This window comes from Nannobrachium achirus (assembly GCF_963921795.1).
Source record: "Nannobrachium achirus genome assembly, chromosome: 7".
NCBI lineage: Eukaryota > Metazoa > Chordata > Actinopteri > Myctophiformes > Myctophidae > Nannobrachium > Nannobrachium achirus.
Genome location: NC_137816.1, coordinates 33,927,232 through 33,944,699, shown reverse-complemented (window position 1 = coordinate 33,944,699; position 17,468 = coordinate 33,927,232). Strand labels below are relative to the sequence as shown.

Sequence of the window (17,468 nt, the reverse complement as noted above, 5' to 3'; positions counted from 1 at the left end):
ACTCCATATGATAGAATGAAGGGGAGGGGAGGGGGGGGGGGAGAGAGAGAGAGAGAGAGAGAGAGAGCGAGAGAGAGAGAGAGATGGAACAGGAGAAGGGGGACAGACAGACAGACAGACAGACAGACAGACAGAGAACGAGAAACATAGAGAGAGAGAGAGAGAGAGAGAGAGAGAGAGAGAGAGAGAGAGAGAGAGAGAGAGAGAGAGAGAGAGAGCGAGCGAGCATGAGGGAGAGCATTCATATTTTCTGCTCAGTCTAGCATGAACTCTGCCCCAAATCCCCAAAAGCCTTCTTCACTCATTATTAGCAATCTCCATAGAAACCTCTGGTGTATGAGGCCTGTATTCAAGCAACTTTTAGTTTGTAGATCGGCTATTTTTGTAGACCAGATATTTTTGAATAACCAAAGTATAAATTAGGGTTAGGTTGTGTTTGACTGCTCTAACCCAGTGATCCATGTTCACTGACTAAGAGCCAGTGAGCCATGTTAACTGACTGCTCTAACCCAATGATCCATGTTCACTAAATGGTAAGTGGTGCATTTATATAGCGCCTTCATCTAAGGCACTTCACATAGATTGTGCATTACATTCACCCATTCACACACACACACATTCATACACCGATGGCGGAGGGAACCATGCAAGGCACCTGCTCATCAGGAGCAACTAGGGGTTCAGAGTCTTGCTCAAGGACACTTCGACACCAACTCTTGGGGAGTCCGGGATCGAGCTTGGCAACCTTCGAGCTTGCGGCCACTCTACCCCTGAGCCACTGCCGCCACCAACCGACTGCTCTAACCCAGTGATCCATGCTAACTGACTGCTCTAACCCAGTGATCCATGCTTACTGACTGTTCTAACCCAGTGATCCATGCTTACTGACTGTTCTAACCCAGTGATCCATGCTAACTGACTGTTCTAACCCAGTGATCCATGCTTACTGACTGTTCTAACCCAGTGATCCATGCTTACTGACTGTTCTAACCCAGTGATCCATGCTAACTGACTGCTCTAACCCAGTGATCCATGCTTACTGACTGTTCTAACCCAGTGATCCATGCTAACTGACTGCTCTAACCCAGTGATCCATGCTAACTGACTGCTCTAACCCAGTGATCCATGCTAACTGACTGTTCTAACCCAGTGATCCATGCTTACTGACTGTTCTAACCCAGTGATCCATGCTAACTGACTGATCTAACCCAGTGATCCATGCTAACTGACTGCTCTAACCCAGTGATCCATGCTTACTGACTGTTCTAACCCAGTGATCCATGCTAACTGACTGCTCTAACCCAGTGATCCATGCTTACTGACTGTTCTAACCCAGTGATCCATGCTAACTGACTGCTCTAACCCAGTGATCCATGCTTACTGACTGTTCTAACCCAGTGATCCATGCTTACTGACTGTTCTAACCCAGTGATCCATGCTAACTGACTGCTCTAACCCAGTGATCCATGCTTACTGACTGTTCTAACCCAGTGATCCATGCTAACTGACTGCTCTAACCCAGTGATCCATGCTAACTGACTGTTCTAACCCAGTGATCCATGCTAACTGACTGCTCTAACTAGGGATGGCCAACGGCTAACCGTTACCGTTAAATCGATAAGAAATTGGTTACCGGTAAGCACTAACGGTCAATTTTGACCGATAAAAAAGAAAAGAAAAAGGAAATCAACCCATGTGTCACACCAAAAGCCCCGTACACCAATATCTACGCAACATCAAGTCATCAACCATGCAACTACGCGCTGTGGTCACACATTTCTGGGACACCAATGTCTGTGTAACATCGAGCATTCACGCAACTGCGAGTCTGCGACGCGAGTCGTACACGCTGACTTATTCAACAAATGCTCCGTCGTCGATTAGATTTGACAAAACAGACCCCGTCACATTGAATCCCGTTTAAGAAGAGCTTAAAACACAACTTTCTAATGTTACATGTTGATGACGTGAGGAACGCTAAAGTCGTCTTGGTTACAGAGTAGGATATGCGAAAATAACAAAGCTGAGCTCAGACTCGCAAATTCAATGATCGCTGCATCAGCACACACAAAACACGGGCGAGAGAGAAGAAAACTAGAAGCAGTGCTCTTCCGAGCACAGGTCTCCACCAGACCGTGCGTCCTGGTGAACTGATCGGTGGAGTTATAGGTAAAACCACAAATCAGCCTGTTATAGCGCCACCATGAGGCTGATTTAAAAAAAAAATACGTGGCATTTCTTCCTCGGCCTAGTGGGAACATGTGTGCGCGATTTCATGATAATTGCACTTTGCGTTTGTGATTTGAGGCATTTTGTTCAAAACGGCTCAATCCTACAAACTTTGGAAGCCAATCTTAGCCAATCAGGATGGAATATGCCAAATCGGACAGATCCGTGTCGATCACATGACTGTCGAGATACTGCCTACCGATTTGTAGGATTTTTGGACAAAATCTGTAAGAATAGTGCACAGAAATGTGTTTTGGAAACATCGGCCACTAGGTGGCGCTAGAAAAGGCCCATTTGAAAAATTTAGGGCAGAGGTTCTAGATTGGCTTCCAGGGAATGTGTGTGCTCACTTTGGCAGCGACCGGGCCAACGGCGACTGAGATTAGCTGCTCACAAACTGCGAGGACGCACGCAATCCTACAAACTTTGGAAGCCAATCTTAGCCAATCAGGATGGAATATGCAAAATCGGACAGATCCGTGTCGATCACATGACTGTCGAGATACTGCCTACCGATTTGTAGGATTTTTGGACAAAATCTGTAAGAATAGTGCACAGAAATGTGTTTTGCAAACATCGGCCACTAGATGGCGCTAGAAAAGGCCCATTTGAAAAATTTAGGGCAGAGGTTCTAGATTGGCATCCAGGGAATGTGTGTGCTCACTTTGGCAGCGACCGGGCCAACGGCGACTGAGATTAGCTGCTCACAAACTGCGAGGACGCACGGACGCGAAACATCGGCCACTAGGTGGCGCTAGAAAAGGCCCATTTGAAAAATTTAGGGCAGAGGTTCTAGATTGGCATCCAGGGAGTGTGTGTGCTCACTTTGGCAGCGTCCGGGCCAGCGGCGACTGAGATTAGGCGCTCACAAAGTGCGAGGACGCACGGACGGACGCACGCACGCACGCACGGACGCACGCACGGACACACGGACGGAGGGGAAAACATACTCTCCCTCAGCCTTCGGCTGGTGGAGACAATTAATGAAATGGACATCACGTTTAGCCGATTCAACCATTCCAAAAGTTATACGATTGAAAGTTATTGTTCTACATACGAGCATCTCGCTGCGGCTGTTTAGTTAGGCGATAGCCAGGGAGTGCACAGAATGTTGGAGAGGCATGGGCTGAATGGCCTTTTGGTGGACAATTCTGTTGATAAAAGTTAAGGGCTCCAGCCCCCTTTGCTGTATGTGCGCACGTGCCTGGCGAAAGCGCATCACATTACAGACTGATCATTTCAATGCCACCGTTTCTTTGCAAAAACACATTTCTTTTAGAAAACATTTGTATTCTTGTTTCTCCTAGTTTTATTGTTTGTAATGTGTAAATGCACTTTATTATGGGGAAAAACGGGTGTATTTTCCTTTTTTAAATCGCTAAAATAGCGCATTTTTGAACACATTTCCTTAACGCATTTTTTAAGACATTTCCTTAACGGTTAACGGTTAATTAACTGATAAGGCCTTTCGGTTATCGGTTAAGAAAAAATCTCCATTTGGCCATCCCTAGCTCTAACCCAGTGATCCATGCTTACTGACTGTTCTAACCCAGTGATCCATGCTAACTGACTGTTCTAACCCAGTGATCCATGCTAACTGACTGTTCTAACCCAGTGATCCATGCTAACTGACTGTTCTAACCCAGTGATCCATGCTAACTGACTGCTCTAACCCAGTGATCCATGCTAACCGACTGTTCTAACCCAGTGATCCATGCTAACTGACTGCTCTAACCCAGTGATCCATGCTAACTGACTGTTCTAACCCAGTGATTTACACCTGTAAATGACAATTAGTCAAAGAAGCAAATGTCATTTACAGTAGGACAAATGTACAGCTTGAAATTCAAAAAATACATTTTAAAATATATCTGTCCATTTTCGCCCGGAAATGAACAGATGACTGCTTCTGTTCGTGGCTATCAGGAGGCTGTACTGATTACAAACTCTATGTAGCGTTTGAAGATTGTGGAGTTGGCTTGCTCTAACCCAGGGATCCATGCTAACTGACTGTTGGTAATTGTCCATTACATACTATTACATTACTATGCTGTTTCATTCTCATGTCGTACAGCACTTTGGGCAACTCTGGTCGTTTTCATACATGCTTTATGAATAAAATTGACTCAGCTTGACTGCTCTAATCCAGTGAACCATGCCACTGTGGCAGAGACAGATCCTGGATTTAGCATGAATCTGCAACTAATTGGATTGTCCTTTTTTGTTCTGTTGTCCCTTCTTTTTCCTGGATCACTGTGTGTGCTTGGCTCTCTGTCAACAGGGGCTCTCACTGAGGTTGAAAGGGTGGACCCGTGACACAATTAATTCATTAATTAGGACATACGTTTCCCAACGCGGGGTCTGGGGAACACAAAGGATCCAATTGGATCTAGAGCCCTGCAAGTTTACAAATGGAACCAAATGGACCGGTTCCATTTGTACACTCTCAGAGTTCCAGACCCCTAGGTGTCTCTTTGGACCGCTGATGGTCCCCAGACCTGACTGTGTGAACTGTTGAATTAGGATAGCAGAGCTTTGCAGAAACTATGAGTATTTGACAGGACCAGACATGGTGTTCTTGTTTTAAAAGATTTGTTTTGGGGCTTTTATGCCTTTATTTGATAGGACAGTTGAGTGACAGGAAATGGGGAGAGAGATGGCGAGTGACATGCAGTAAAGGTGGTCGGAATTGGGATTCAAACCCGCGACACGCTGTCAGGCATCAGAGCCTATGTGGTATGCGCCTGGACCGCTAGGCCAGCGGGCGCCCCACAGACATGGTGTTCTGAAAGACACTCAACATTAAATGCAAATGCTAAATGATCTGGGGTCATCGTTGAGCCTCTTGTCATGTGCAGTTATAAGTCAACCATGAATTAATGACTACAGGACTTGACAAGTAAAGTCTAAAGCCTGAGTTATACTGTACTTAGCTGCACTTAGTTGCATTTGGTCCATATAAGCAAGCAGTTCAATCAATGCCAGACGGAAGCAGATGTTGGAAGTTGGAACAAGTACTCAGATTTGGACTGGACTAGTTACAATTGTAAAGTACCACTTTTCCGTCTAGATAAAGAGCTATATTTTCGTCCATGCCTTACCCCTTATCCCTAAACTTCTTTGCCTTTTATTACTATTTTAAAAACACATTTTAAGGGTGCCCGCTGGCCTACTGGTCCAGGCATACCACTTAGGCATTGCCACATAGGCATGGATGCCTGGCAGCGTCGCCGATTCGATTCCCGATCCGGACAACCTTTGCCGCGTGTCACTCCCCAATCTCTCACCCCATTTCCTGTCAGTCTAACTGTCCTATCAACAAAGGTATAAAAGCCCAAAAACAAATCTTTAAAAAAAAAAGAAAAAAACATTTTAAAATACTTCAAATAGCCGATCTACATGAACATGTTGTGAGCTTGTAGATCAGCTATTTGAACTATTTAAAAATGTTTTTCAAAATAGTAAAAGAAGGCAAAGAAGTTCATGGATAAGGGGTAAGGCATGGACGAAAATAGGGCCCAAAATCTCTTTGCCAAAAATGGCCGATCAAGCTCAAAATGCGAGTGGAAGTAAAATTATACTCTGTTACAAGTAAAAGGCCTGTATTCAAAATTGTATTGTATTGAAACATTCACAGTAAAAGTACCTCAAAATTGTACTTAGGTTCAGTACTTGAGCACTTAGTTGCTTTGCAGCACTACATAAGCAAGCAGTTCAATCGATGTCAGAGCAAGTGAGAGCCTGTCTCTCCAGGGAGCCAATCAGTTGCACTCAGATAGAAGCTTTCCCACTGGAGGATTCAGCAGGCAGACACTACACTAAGGTAAGTGTCCTCTAGATTCCAATCTCTGATGTCAGTACAGGCCCACAGGGACTAACTATGGAATCAGCACGCACGCACGCACGCACGCACGCACGCACGCACGCACGCACGCACGCACGCATGCACACACGCACACAAATACTTTGTCTCTTACTTACTTTTGATGCTTGCCGATGCCATCGCTGGTAGTCGGCTAGTGTGTCAAAGTTGACAAAGTAAGTCTGGGCCTGTGGTCCCGCTGAGCTGAACATCAGACAATGTTGTCTTCTCTTCACCTCTTCTACCTTCACAAAAAAACAAGCAAACATTATAGGTGCTTGGTCTACCTACGTTCTTTTTCTTAGATTACTATTTCTATGCATTTGATGTATTGATGTATTACATTGCTTATTGTAAGTCGCTCTGGATTAAGAGCGCCTGCTAAATGCCTAAATTGTAAATTGTACTGCAGGGCTTTCTCTCTGCAGCTGACGGTGAATTGTACACAGCAGTCCATCCCAGCTGTGTTGTCGTATCCGCACCCAGCTGGGTGATCGTCCCTGAGAGGGAAGCACCTGCAGGGCTGTTTGTAAAGCCATCGTCCCCTCCAAGACCCGGGCCGGACCCATATATTAGTCTGGACGATATACTGGCCATTATTGAGCGGTGCTAAGCGCTCCTACATCTGGCTTTGTGATGTATCATTCAGTGCGGATCTCCATGTATGGAGATAACTGACGCCACGGACAGCACGGCCCATACAAGGAGATATGCACGTGTGTCGTGTTTGCTTTTTGCGATTTTTTGCATTTTTGGATGATATAGGTCAGTGGTTCTCAAACTTGGGGTCAGGACCCCAAGTGGGGTCTCCAAATTATTTTGTGGGGTCCCCAGATGATTAGCTTAATGTAAAAAATAAATAAATCACTCAATGGTAAACAAACCTACATAAGTGTATACAGGGTAACTGTACACATTTATTAAGTGACAATTTAAGGACTTTCAAGACCGTTTTAATACCAAACTGGCCAAAGTGTCAAATATTAAGTAAGCAATAGTCAAAATAGCAGATCTACATGCTTACAACGCTGAGGCGTTGTGAGCATGTAGATCTGCTATTTTCACAATATGTATCTGTCTGTGGAACCGGGACAGATTAAATGTAATACCTACAATTCGAAGTGCTTGTCAGGGTGGGGGTCCCCAGTTGAGTTCATATATGTTTATTTTGGGGGTCACAGCCTAAAAAAGTTTGAGAACCACTGATATAGGTGATCATGCAACCCACTGTCTCTCCTCTCACCTTCCCCCCCACCAGTGGCAGGATGTGCATCTTCCCCGTCATGCTGTCTTTGACGGAGGCCACGATCAGACAAGTGCCACAGAGGATGACCTGCCGCTCCGCCCACTTGTGCAGCTGCGTCTTGCCCTTCCTGGCGTTGAACACGCCTTTCAGCAACGTCCTCTCCTGCTGGTCGGCGTTCACTGGACGTTCTGGGAAGGAGAAGACCCCCACGCACACGCACGCACGCACGCACGCACGCACGCACGCACGCACGCACGCACGCACGCACGCACGCACGCACGCACGCACGCACACACACACACACACACACACACACACACACACACACACACACACACACACACACACACACACACACACACACACACACACACACACACACACACACACACACACAGGTCAGGGGAGGAGAACATACAAAGATTTTGTCGAGTCAGGTCATCTTTATTTATGTAGCACGTTGAAAAACAACCCAAAGTTGACCCAAGGTGCTTTTCAATCAAGCGAGACATAAACAACAATATATTGACCACGATCCACAAAAGCAAAAATAATTCAAATATTAATTTAAATACAATAAACCGTATCAAAAACTATTTTTGTGTGTATTTTTGGATCAGCGGTGGACAGTAACTAATTAATTACATTCACTTGAGTACAGTACTGAAGTATATGTATTTTACTTGAAATATTTGTTATATATTTGGAAATGGGTTTGTATAGGAAGGGGCAAATGGAGGAAAATGCCTGATTAGACGATAAAATGACCAAAGTGAAATATCCCTTTAAACTGAAGAATAAATCTGACAGAGCAACTTCGACTTAGTACTCGGTTACTTTGTCCACCACTGGTGAGGACACACACGCACGCACACACACGCATGCAAACATGCACGCACGCACGCAGGCACACGCACACACACGCAAACACACGCACGCACACGCGCGCACACACACACACATTTTTTTTTAATTTAAACAAATTAATAGCATATGCTCATGAGTCATTTCCAAGCGTAGGAGGAGAGGTTTACAGAGTGTGAGGTCACCAATATCTCTTGTTCTCAACGTGGGGTCTGGAGACCACCAGGGCTCCAAATGGACCCTCACCTGTCTGTGCAGTAACTCTTGAACGTGCATAAATGGAACCAAATAGACCCTTAAAGGTCTGTACTGTAACTCTTGATTGTGTTCAAATGGAACCAAAAGTACCCCTAATGGTTCTATTTGTACACAGGATTTTATAGTATTGTGGTACCAGAGATAAAAATGCCAGCAAATTAAAAAGGTTGAGAACTTACTGGACCCCATCTACAGTACACTGTAAAATCCTCAGCAGGGCTTTTGTTCACTCTAGTTACAGACCCCGAGGGCTCCATTTGGACCCCAGGTGGTCTCCGGACCTGCCGTTGAGAAGCAGTCACATACATGTACTACTATGTCAGCATGATGTCATCCATCTATTAGTCAGTTCATTAGCGTGAATCAAAACACTGTTCCGGTTCCAAGGGCGGAGCGCTTGTTTTCGGTGGAGATGACAGAGGCGCGCCGTCTCAGGCGACCATGAGCCACGTGAGACTCACCGTGTCGAGCGTTGCGACGGTCGCATGAGCGACTCAGCGCCGTTACCGAGTTATGTGCCGTTATGGACAGAATATTAAAACTTCCTCCCCCCGACTTTCGGCACCTCCGCGCGGTCCAGGTGAACACAACGGAGGGCTCCCTACCTCCGGTTCAGCCAATCACAAGCTTCCATGGGCGGGTCTTAACTGGGACCAGAACGGTGTTTTGATACGGGATGGTGTTTTTTATTGGTGTTTCAGTCCGAGTGTGGGGAAAGGGTGCGTTCGGAAATGCGCACCGGACTGCGCGGGCGTTTATCGTGGGCTTGCCCAGGCCTTACGGCCTGGGCATAAATATAACGATTGCATTCACCACGGCTTCGTAACTCGCGCGGCCGGCGGAGCCTGCGGCGCTCGGGGGCGAAGAGCAGGACCAAGGTCCGCTGGCCTTCGCGCCGCTTGCAATGTCGTGGACAATAAAACGAGCGCACCCTTTCATACACTCTGACTGAATCACCAGTAAAAAACACTCTCGTTTTGATACATGCAGTTCATTAGAATGGCATTTCCTAGAAATGTCTGTATACTGAACTGGAGACCACCAGGGTTATTATAATGAACTAAAACTAACAAAATAACCAAAACTGCAATTGAAACTGAAACTGTTTTGTGTTTACAAAACTGACTAACTAAAATCATAGAGAAAATTACTTGTCCATGTCCATGTCCATAAATAATTTCATACATAAAACAAATATTTTTACTGAGTATGAAAACCCATCTTCCAATATGTTTTGCTATGCCAGTTTTAAGCCATATTGTAAAAAAAACTAAACAAAAATTAGCAAACCTGCTTTTAAAACTAAACTGAAATTGGAACTAAAAGTCAAAACTATAATAACCTTCTGTATACTGATCTTATATGTAGACTTATAAGGCTTTGGTTTGATTTCTCTGAACTTGACATTGATTGATTGATTGATTGATTGATTGATTGATTGATTGATTGATTGATTGATTGATTGACAAATGCATGAACATAATTTTACTAAGGCTGGGACTTTAACTGATTAATTGCGATTAATTAATTACAGAAAATTAACGCATTTTAATCGCACTTAGTTTTTGCACCACAGAACCTTCCGTTTCGGGCATACCGATCATAGCTATGCACCAACCAAGAAGAGACAACAAACACAAAGGGAGAAGTAGCCGATCAGAGCGCTTTGCTTGGCCCAGTGGATGCGAAATTTAGATTTAAAAAACTCACTCGTTGATTTACACGTACAACAAAATGTGTTTTACTTGGAAAAAAAAGCTTATCAGGTCAAATATTGATGTGCGATTAAAATGTGATTAATTGCGATTAATTAATCACAGAGCCTGTAATTAATTAGATTACAATTTTTAATCGCATCCCAGCCCTAAATTTTACATATCTGCCAGAAGGATAAAACCCCAAAAAGCTCAAGAGCATATTTATATTACAGGATGGTTCAAACAGTAAAGACATTGGTTGTTATTGAAGGAAGGGACTAGGTGTGGTGTGTGTGTGTGTGTGTGTGTGTGTGTGTGTGTGTGTGTGTGTGTGTGGCGGGGGGGGGGGGGGGTGCACGCATGCCGTGTTGTAGCTTCAAGCGGAGACATTCCTTTCTTATCCCCTCATTAGTTATTCTGATGAGTTAATGTGATTGGTTCAGGCGCCATGGCCGACATTCCATATCAGGACAGTTTCTCGTGCAATATCATCGTCAGATCACTGGCTTGCTGGCAGTCAGGATGAGATGTCACACTGACTGTATGTATGTACTGAGTGTGTGTGTGTGTGTGTGTGTGTGTGTGTGTGTGTGTGTGTGTGTGTGTGTGTGTGTGTGTGTGTGTGTGTGTGTGTGTGTGTGTGTGTGTGTGTATGTGTGTGTGTGTGTGTGTGTGTGTGTGTGTGTGTGTGTGTGTGTCTGTGTGTGTGTGTCTCCCTACTGCTGTGCTCTCCCAGGTGCATCTGTCAGCTTGATGAATCAGTCAGGCTTTCATCACATTAAATTTGCATTCTTTAGCTTTGGTCGGGTGATGCTGAAGGACACAACAGCGTTGTCCGTACTTAGACAGCCCTCCCTATAAAATGAGGTTAATGGGAGGGTCATGCCATTATAGAGAACACACAGCGTCAGTCTCTACTGTGCAGTGCCGTAGCCAGGGTTTAGAAGTTGGTGTGGGTGGTTTGGGGGTTTAAGTAATTAGCCTTGGGAACCAATGGTTCCTGAGCCAATAACCATAGGTCAGGAGCCGGTCTCCTGTTTCTGGAGTGTGAGGCAGCTTGAGCTTGGGCAGGGTGATAGGACTTCAAATAACTATCACAGTTATTCCAAACCTACTGTATGCCTCAATTACGAAAAAAATACAACGAACGAAGCATAATACAGGGTTAAGTGGTTAATCAGACTTAAAGATTTAGTCTATTACACAAAATCTATTAGAATGATGATTCATTGATAATATAAATACAAACTTGCTTCTCGATGATTCAATTAATCTAAATGAAAAGAATTAAACCGATTAATGATTCTAAACATATTTTTCAATATTTTTTAGTACAGCACATTTGTATAGCACATTTTTTATATTTGGAATTTCCAAGTTATTAATTGTAATTGTTATAAATAGTAACCTAATATTTGCCATAATGTTATTGCGACCGTAGGTCGCATTTACTACCTATTCGTCCGCCTTGGCGGCGCGGAGACCCCACCCCTCATTTCTCACATGGCCCTCTTCTAGCGCCACCATGAGGCCGATTCTTGCAAAACACATTTTTGGACACTGCTCCTAAAATCTTTGCCCTAAAATCACGCAAATCGGTCTACACTCATCCCATCAACATGAATCTGTCCCATATAGCGCCACCTGCAGGCCGATTTTTAAAAACACATTTTTGGACACTGCTCCTACAGATTTTGCCCTAAAATCACTTAAAATCACTACACGGTATGTCTACACTCATGTCATCAACATGGATCAGGAAGATTTTGGAAAAACAAATGTTTGCCCTATTTGTGGAGATAAGTGACCTACGGTCGCTTATCTCCCGATTAGGGAGTCTTACTGGTGTTAATAAAGTGTGTGTGTTTCTGTTCATCCTGATGTTATGAGAAGACAGGATGAATGCATAGTTAAGTGAAGTGGATAGTGAAGTTCACTCATGTAACTTGGAACCAGACAGTCCAGACCTTTTCGGGAGGACCATGGTTGTTTGATCCTCACCAGAGTTTGACCATAAAATATTCTTAGAATTACCACTGATGATGTCATCTGTAGGTACAATGTGTAACCATCCACAGTGCACCTCTGAGAGATGGAGCATGTGGACATAAATGGCCTGTGTATTCCCAGTTCCCACGCTGGGCTTTCGGTGCAAAGTCTATTTTAGAGTTCAGTTTCACTCTGCCCTAACACACAGGGTGGACTGGAGCAAGCAGGGGTGTCACAAATAAGGGGGGGGGGGGGGGGGGAGAGTGGAACTGAGTTTCTAGGGCCCAAGGTGGAGAGGCCTTAATTATTTTATACTTTAGCTATTGAAAAATAGCATATATACAAGCTCACTGCGAGCTTGTAGATCTGCTATTTTTTTAAAGTCGTGAAAATGTTTGCAAATCTTTGAATATATGTATGTTTTAAGCGAACATCTGTAACTAAAATGTTGCTTCTGGGGGGTCCCTGGAACTAAATATTTTGAGATGGGAGTCCGTGGCCAAATACATATCATTTTGGGGGTCCTTCACATGAAAAGGTTTGAGCACCACTGACATAGAAACATGGGTTTTTCCAAAAACCTTTGAAGGATTTAGAAGACATTTATAGATTCGGGTCAAAAATATTCGAGACTTGCACAAATGTTCCAAGATTTTTCAGAAAATAACGCTGTGAGCTTGTATATCTGCTATTTTTCAATAAAGCACAAAATAATGTACAATAATGCGTTCCCAGTCTAAATGGGTTAACCCTCCCCCCTAACCCTATGAAGAACATTCATGGGGGGCCCACAGTGAATCCTTGTACCCAGGGCCCAGAATTTTGTGTGACGCCCGTGTAGTCGTGCACACACGCAGTCGCACACACAGTTTGTCTTTCCTTTTCTCCAGACAGTCTCCTCTTTCCATCACACACACCCTCGCTGGATATCTCAGAGCCTGTGGGAGTTCTTCTCTCTCTGTTTCTTTGAGGGGAAGCCCAAGTATCAGACACTATCGATCCCCTCCAGCCAACCCATCTGCTGCCAGATGCACTGGGCTTGTTCATTATCATTGTTATTGGCAGGGAAACGTCAAGCAGCAAGGCTTCCATTTCATTTGGATGTCCTTGTGAAGTGGATGTGAAGACGCAGAGGGAGGGGGGGGGGAAGAGAGAGAGAGAGAGAGAGAGAGATTTTTGGGCCTTCAATTCTAGAATATATCCAATGTATGTCACTGAGGTCGGTGAATACAAATAGGAGTTAAATAACTGTATAAACAATGAGGGGTTGTGTGTGTGTGAGTGTGTGTGTGTGTGTGTGTGTGTGTGTGTGTGTGTGTGTGTGTGTGTGTGTGTGTGTGTGTGTGTGTGAGTGTGTGTGTGGTGAAAGTGAGACGTAGTACGAAAAGGGTAGGATGAAAAGCGTTTTCGTTTTTGATATTTACAACCTGGTGATACTGCCGTGACTGTGTCAAGCATGCGCAGTGCGTTATCATGATGTTGTATCTGTGACTGTGTAAGCTGCACTCATAACACTGACACAGTTGAGCGTGTGTGAGTCTGTGTGACTGACTGTGTGTGTGCCTGTGTGGCGGTGGTCGCTGTGGCGTGTGCATGCATGCACTGCCCGAGCGGAGTGGAGGACATTGTTGAAACAGCCCACAGACACTTTTGTATATCCTAATAATTTATAGACGTTGATTGAACTTGGTGTGCGTTCGGAAATGCGCACTCAACGCACTGGTGTGCCATGTTGTCGTTCGTTTATTCGGTGCACTTGGTGCGTTGTCGTTCGTAAATCCAGTGCGTGGCGCACCAGTGTGTTGAGTGCACGCACTGAGCGACCCTACTCAGAAGATGGGGTTTGATGGTGTGGTGCGTCGGTGCGCTGTTTTGATTGGTTGGTTTCATGGCCGTGTCTCGAATGCTTCTCAGCTGTGAACAATGGAGGAAATAACCACAAAATACAGCAGCTTAATTGGTCGTTTGGGCTTGATAGTTTCACACACATCAACATGTAAATTAACAGCAGGTATGCCAATGTTGTGAATTAGACCTACATCTCCTAATAGCAACGTTACGTTAGCATACTCAGCAACTGCTGCTTTTCAGAAAGTTTACCTTCAGAGTTCAGAGTGAAAAAGCACACAGCTCACAGCTGCCTGTTAAAACGGTAGGTTCCGTACGGAACCATTGTTTACTTAGATATGGAAGGATGACCTCCCACTTGGGTAATGACGCCCCCTGGCGATCATTCAGAGAAACTACTTCAGCTCCCGTACTAACGTAGGTAGGAAGGGCCTGTCACTCAAACCGGAGTGACCCGCCTCCAGGCTATATAAGCCCCCGGAGGCGGAAGTAACATCCTCTTAATACCACTCTCTGCCACATTCAGTGAAACAGAGGGGCATTACGTGGGAGGTCATCCTTCCATATCTAAGTAAACAATGGTTCCGTACGGAACCTACCGTTTACTGTCAATATTCCAGGATGACCTCCCACTTGGGATTCTTAAACTCCCCTCTAAGCCACAACCTACTCTCATACCCCCACACACCCCTCATACGGGTGAGCACAGCCCAAACGGGCGTGACCCATCACCCAGAAGGTCCCAGGCCCACCGGACCTGGGTGTGAAGGCATGAGAAAATAAAGAGAGACCCTGACAGACCGAAGTCCGCCTCATTCAACTAAATGAAAAGGACAAGTCCGCCTTATAAGTAAGACACACTATATAAGGAAAACACAGGGTCCCCCCAAAGTACCCCAGGTGGCTACATGCCCACCTGTGGGAGGGGAAGATCCGACTCCTCTATGACGTAGAGGAGGCAACTGCACCCAGAACCGAATGCGCTAGCGAAGAGGATTCGATATCCAGGTGATAGTAGGCTGCAAAGGTAGAAGGCGAAGACCAATTCGCCGACACACAAATCTCCTGAACGGAGACTCCCTTTGCCAGTGCCCACGAAGTAGCCACACCTCTAGTGCTATGGGCTTTAAGTGCCGCCGGCACTTCCACACCCGCACTAGAGTAAGCCAGCCTAATAGCATCCACAATCCACCTCGAAAGAGTGGGTCTAGACACCGGCTTTCTGACAAGAACATTGCCCATTTCTACAAAGAGCTGAGAAGAAGCTCTAGAACCAGCAGTCCTGTCACAGTAGGCCTTCAATGCCCTGACAGGACAAAGGCAATTCAGCCGTTCATCCTCCACCGAGACAAACGGAGGAGGATGAAAAGCCAGAAGAACAACAGGCTCCTTAGGAACCACCATGTTCTTAGGAACAAACTTAAGATGAGGCTTGAGCAACACCTTGAGATCATTGTTCATAAACTGCATGCACTCCGCAGACACCGAGAGAGCTTGCAGGTCACCAACTCTTTTAGCCGTGGCCAAAGCCAGCAAAAGAGCCGTCTTGAAACTCAAAAGTTTCAAAGGCATCCCTACAAGCGGCTCAAAGGGAGCCCGACATAGGCCCCCTAGAACCACCTGCAGATCCCAAACTGGGAACAAAGACCTAGTCACCGGCCTCAAACGTTCAACTCCTTGCATGAACTTGATGACCTCCGGGACTTTAGAAGGTGCCTTGCCCGCCACCCCCAGGTGACAGGCATTAATAGCCGCCAAATACCCCCTAAGGGTAGAAAATGCTAGACCACTTCTCAAGCGGTTCTGCATAAATTCCAGAATTTCCTGGGCTGACGCCACATGAGCCACCACAGGTGGAACCCGCGACTCACACCAGTCCTCAAAGGCATTCCACCTTCCATCATAAGACGCCCTCGTAGAGGGCGCCTTAGCACTCTGAATGGTAGCAACCACTTCAGAAGAAAAACCGGCTGCCAGCAGGTTTAACCTTTCACGTGCCAAACCCACAGGTCTAGGACCTGCAGGTCTTGGTGGAAGATCTCCCCCCTGGCCTGACTCAACAGGTCCCTGCACTGAGGCAGCTGCCAACCCGGTTCGCAAAGGAGAGGGGCGATCGCCGATCTCCACGTGCCCTTGTAGGGAGCCACCAGGAGCATCTCCAGACCGAACCTCCTGACTCTCTCCAGAGTGGGTCGGATTAAGTCGAAGGGGGGAAACGCGTACAGTAGACCTCTCGGCCACGTGTGCGCTAAGGCGTCCAACCCCAAGGGAGGACTGCCCTTCACCGCGAAGAACAACGGACACTTCGTATTCTCCGCTGACGCAAACAGGTCCGCCCCTGGCTGACCGAACTTGCGAAAAATCTGGCTCGCCACCCTGGGGTGGAGAGACCAATCCTCGTAGCGAGGACCTCCCCTGGACAGGAGATCTGCTCCGCTGTTGAGGAGACCTGGGACGTGTAAGGCCCTGATCGACTTGAGGCGCGACAAGCACCAAACCGTCAATTCTCGAGCCAGACGGTCCAGTGGCAACGACGACAGGCCCCCCTGTTTGTTGACATAAAACATGGCCGTCGTATTGTCTGTCCTGACCAGGACGTGACAATGCAAAATCCAAGGCTCGAAATGCTTGAGCGCCAGGAGTATAGCCATCAACTCCAAATAGTTGATGTGACGACCCCTCATCTCCAGAGGCCAAAGCCCCTGCGCTGTGCGCCCCTCGAAAGTGGCTCCCCATCCACTGAGACTGGCGTCTGTCGTGATCGACTTGCGGGAAACCACCTCGCCAATCGAGACTCCGCTGGTGAGGAACCCCTCCACCAGCCACGGAGACAGGGCGATCGCGCAGGAAGGGGAAACCGTAACCTTCTTGTACTTCAAGGAGGGCGGGATCCCGAGGGATAACATCCATCTTTGAAAAGGTCTCATATGAAACCTGCCCAAACGCAACAGATGTACTGCGGAAGCCATCATTCCCGTCAGTACCATGCAACTCCTGTAAGTGACCTCCTGGCCCACTTGAAAGGAGTCGAGACATTCCCGAAACCTGTCCACCCTCTCCTCTGAGAGACGGGCCGACATGTCGGATGAGTCCAGAAGGACCCCAATGAATGTAAGACGACTTGCTGGAGTCAGCATGCTCTTGCCGTGGTTGACTATGAAACCTAAGGCCTTCAGGTGAGCCAAAACCACTTGTGTGTGACGCGCCACTTCGTGGGCGGAGCTCGCTGAAATCATCCAATCGTCGATGTACGTCGCCAACCTGACGCCCTGCTGTCTCAGCGGGGCGATGGCTGCTTCGGTCACTTTCACGAAAACCCTCGGGCTCAGTGACAGACCGAAAGGGAGTACTGTATACTCGTACAGGCGACCCTCGAAGGCGAACCGAAGGAATTTCCTGTGTGGGGGATAAATCTGGACGTGCTGATAAGCATCCTTCAGATCCACTGAACAGTGGAAATCCCCTTGCCTGACCG

The 17,468-nt window shown here is 46.3% G+C and overlaps 1 protein-coding gene across 1 annotated transcript in view; it reads right to left on the bottom strand.

Annotated features, from left to right (window-relative positions):
- The window catches only part of phlpp2 (PH domain and leucine rich repeat protein phosphatase 2), a gene marked incomplete at its 3' end in the record, with an annotated part of 74,912 nt that overhangs the window by 30,423 nt on the left and 27,021 nt on the right, over nt 1-17,468 (bottom strand). Inside the window, exons 4-5 of the mRNA XM_080729234.1 lie at nt 7,335-7,525; nt 6,211-6,336 (exon numbers count right to left, since the gene is read on the bottom strand). Of these exons, the coding sequence (XP_080585360.1) occupies nt 6,211-6,336; nt 7,335-7,525 (317 nt within the window). The remainder of the gene's footprint in view (nt 1-6,210; nt 6,337-7,334; nt 7,526-17,468) is intronic.